This window comes from Rutidosis leptorrhynchoides, chromosome 6 (genome assembly GCF_046630445.1).
Source record: "Rutidosis leptorrhynchoides isolate AG116_Rl617_1_P2 chromosome 6, CSIRO_AGI_Rlap_v1, whole genome shotgun sequence".
Taxonomy (NCBI): domain Eukaryota; kingdom Viridiplantae; phylum Streptophyta; class Magnoliopsida; order Asterales; family Asteraceae; genus Rutidosis; species Rutidosis leptorrhynchoides.
Window position 1 is genome coordinate 105546475 of NC_092338.1, and position 2979 is coordinate 105549453.

A 2979-nucleotide genomic window follows, 5' to 3' on the forward strand; every position below is an offset into this window, starting at 1 on the left:
ATATATTATTGAATGTTATTATTTCAAACTAAAAAAAATTTAGATCGCGCGTTGTTGCGGTTGTATTTTGATGTACGTTAGTTGGTACCTAATAAACTTAATGGGCTGCGCATTTTTAATGTCTTTTATGAAGCTAATGTCGACCTAGAACCGAGGGGAGAAATTGGGGAAAAAAGGGGGCGAGACGAGTTGACCTGAGATCTTTTTCTTTATAAGCTCATGAACTTAGCATGTGCTCTACTCATCCCACATGATATCCAGATGATATAGTTAGTTTGAGTTCTTTATTGTATGTGTGTATATATATGTAGGGTGATGATATGTAGACAACTCATTTTTGTTATGTACACAACCATCATGCTTTACAGTATTGTACAGTACAATACTGTAGAGCATGATGGTCGTGTACATAACAAAAATGAGTTGTGTACATATCACTCCCCATATATGTATAAAAGGTAATCCAAAATGGTTAGCGTTTTAAAAAAACGTCCGTTTCGAATATAGTTAGTTACTTTTTGTTCGTAAAATTATATCGAGTTTAATGGTGATGGCGGTGAAAAATAACTCGTGGCGAATAGAAAGTGTGTATATATATATATATATATATATATATATATATATATATATATATATATATATATATATATATATATATATATATATATATATATATATATATATATATATATATATATAAGGTAAGCAAACATGGTTGGCGTTTTAAAAAAACGTTCGTTTCGAGTGCAATTAGTTGCGGTGTGTTCGTAACTTTATTTCGAGTTTAATGGTGAAGACGGTGAAAAATAACTCTCGACGAATAGAAAAATAAGGCCCGACAAAGATTTAGGTGAGTAATGTATTTTTTTAAATTAGTTAATGAATTTACGGTTTAAGTTTCTAGACTTTTTACACTCCGAAAGAAGTTAGGAGATAAACCCTATAAAAAGGGTGAATGAGTAAATTTTAAAGTGGTTTGGTGGCGTTGTTGTTTGCTATGTTAAACACACCCAAAACGACCAAAAATAAGGTGTGTATACGTTATCTATATTTCCAAAAAAGGAAAGAAAAAAAGAAGCTTTTTATAGAGATATAGGTAGTAATTTACTTCTAGATCACTATTGAGTTAACACCAGTCAATGGTGACGTGTAGTTATATTTTTCCAAACATGTTTGTTTTGACTATAATTTGAGCCCATACCGTGTGTATCTCTTAATAATTAAAATATTTCTCTATAAATAGGCAAAGTGTGTAGTTAAACAAAACACCAAAGCAAGTTTCCTTTTCACATATAAAGTTATAATTAATTAAGTAAAGAAGAAAGAAATGGCATTGCAAAATGACGAGCAATCCAAAGAATTACTTCAAGCTCAAGCTCACGTATGGAACCACATTTTCAGCTTTATTAACTCCATGTCACTCAAATGTGTCATTCAACTAGAGATACCTGATATCATTAATGCCCATGGCGGTCCAATGCCCCTGTCTAAGTTGATTGAAGCCCTCGGCGTAAACCCGAAAAGAGCTGAATGTGTACGCCGACTAATGAACCTACTTGTCAACTCTGGTTTCTTTGTTATAGAAAGAGAAGGGTATTGGTTAACTCCTGCTTCTCGGCTCCTACTAAAAAACGATCCCTTAAGTATGAGGCCTTTTTTGGAACTCCAGTTGGATCCAATGTTGATGGATCCATGCCATAACTTAAGCAAATGGTTCCATAATGACGATCTCACCCCTTTTAACACAACTTATGGGAAGATCTTTTGGGAAGTTGCAGGCCTAGACCCTAAATTTAACACTTTGTTTAATGAAGCAATGGGTTGTGATGCAGCACTAGTTACTAGTGTCATTTTCAAACACTGTGGGAGTGTTTTTGAAGGCTTAAAGTCAATTGTTGATGTTGGGAGTGGTATTGGGACACTTACCAGATCCATTGCCAAAGCTTATCCGAATATTAATTGTATTGCTTATGATCTTCCTCATGTTGTTAACGGTTTGGTAGGAAGTAAGAATTTGAGATTCATTGGTGGGGACATGTTTGAATCCATTCCCAAGGCTGAAGCAGTTTTACTAAAGGTATTTATCCCTTTTCTTCTTAATTATATTACTATATTACTATATCATGTATATTTGCTTTAATTATTAGTTTATATAACGATTTTTTAAACTGAAACTTCATGTAAATAAAATTGTAAACTCATTAATATGTATGAAATGATCTGAAACAGTGGGTATTTCATAACTACGACGATGAGAGATGCATAAAAATATTAAAGAAATGCAAAGAGGTGATTTCGAGTAAAGAAAATGGAGGAAAACTGATCATCATAGATATGGTTGTTGAAAATGATAAAGTGGGTAGTAAGTCTCTCGAGACTCAGCTTTTCTTTGATATGCTTATGATGATTCATGGGATCGGAATACAGAGGACCGAAATAGAATGGTCAAAGTTATTCGCTGATGCTGGATTTAGTGAGTATAAAATAATTCCAATTCTGGGGTTAAGGTCTCTCATTGAAGTGTATCCATAGATACTCGTTCCGACGTTACATTTTCGTTCTTTAGAACGAGATTGAGTTTTTACGCGGTTATGAATAAGTTTGTATGATCTTGTTTGTTTTCCTTCGCTGCATGAATAAGTTTGTAAGTTCTTGTTTGTTTTCCTTTGTTGCATGCATTGAATAAATGTTGCCACTAATAAAGTATTAATCACCATTTATCTTAAACGTGTTATCTATCTATCTATTTTAATATAATTTTAAGTTTTTTCATATTAAAATTTTCAGATTAGAGTGTAGTGAATTGAATGTGAAAAACACAACAACGGCAGTTTTTGGAAGGTCAAATTTGGTTATAAAAAAAGAGAGAGAGGGGGAGGAGGGGGTTGGGTGTTCTACTCATAAATTATTTGCTAGTGAAATGACTCGTGGAATCACGAGTTTGTTTAAACAAAACAGTTTAATTATATGTTTTAGGTA

At 32.9% G+C, this 2979-nt stretch overlaps 1 protein-coding gene across 1 annotated transcript; it reads left to right on the plus strand.

The window, feature by feature from the left end:
• The first annotated feature begins 1283 nt into the window (after nucleotides 1-1283).
• Nucleotides 1284-2722, plus strand: LOC139853136 (trans-resveratrol di-O-methyltransferase-like). Its single transcript, XM_071842513.1, has 2 exons — nucleotides 1284-2077; nucleotides 2230-2722. Exons 1-2 carry the CDS (start codon nucleotides 1328-1330, stop codon nucleotides 2530-2532), a joined length of 1053 nt encoding a protein of 350 aa, XP_071698614.1. The 5' UTR covers nucleotides 1284-1327; the 3' UTR covers nucleotides 2533-2722.
• Nucleotides 2723-2979: the final 257 nt, after the last annotated feature.

Bases quoted from the DNA above. Each gene is read 5' to 3' on its own strand.
- LOC139853136 (XM_071842513.1), top strand. From the start codon at position 1,328: ATGGCATTGCAAAATGACGAGCAATCCAAAGAATTACTTCAAGCTCAA. The intron at 2,078-2,229 runs GTATTTATCCCT...GATCTGAAACAG, and splicing joins CTGAAGCAGTTTTACTAAAG to TGGGTATTTCATAACTACGA.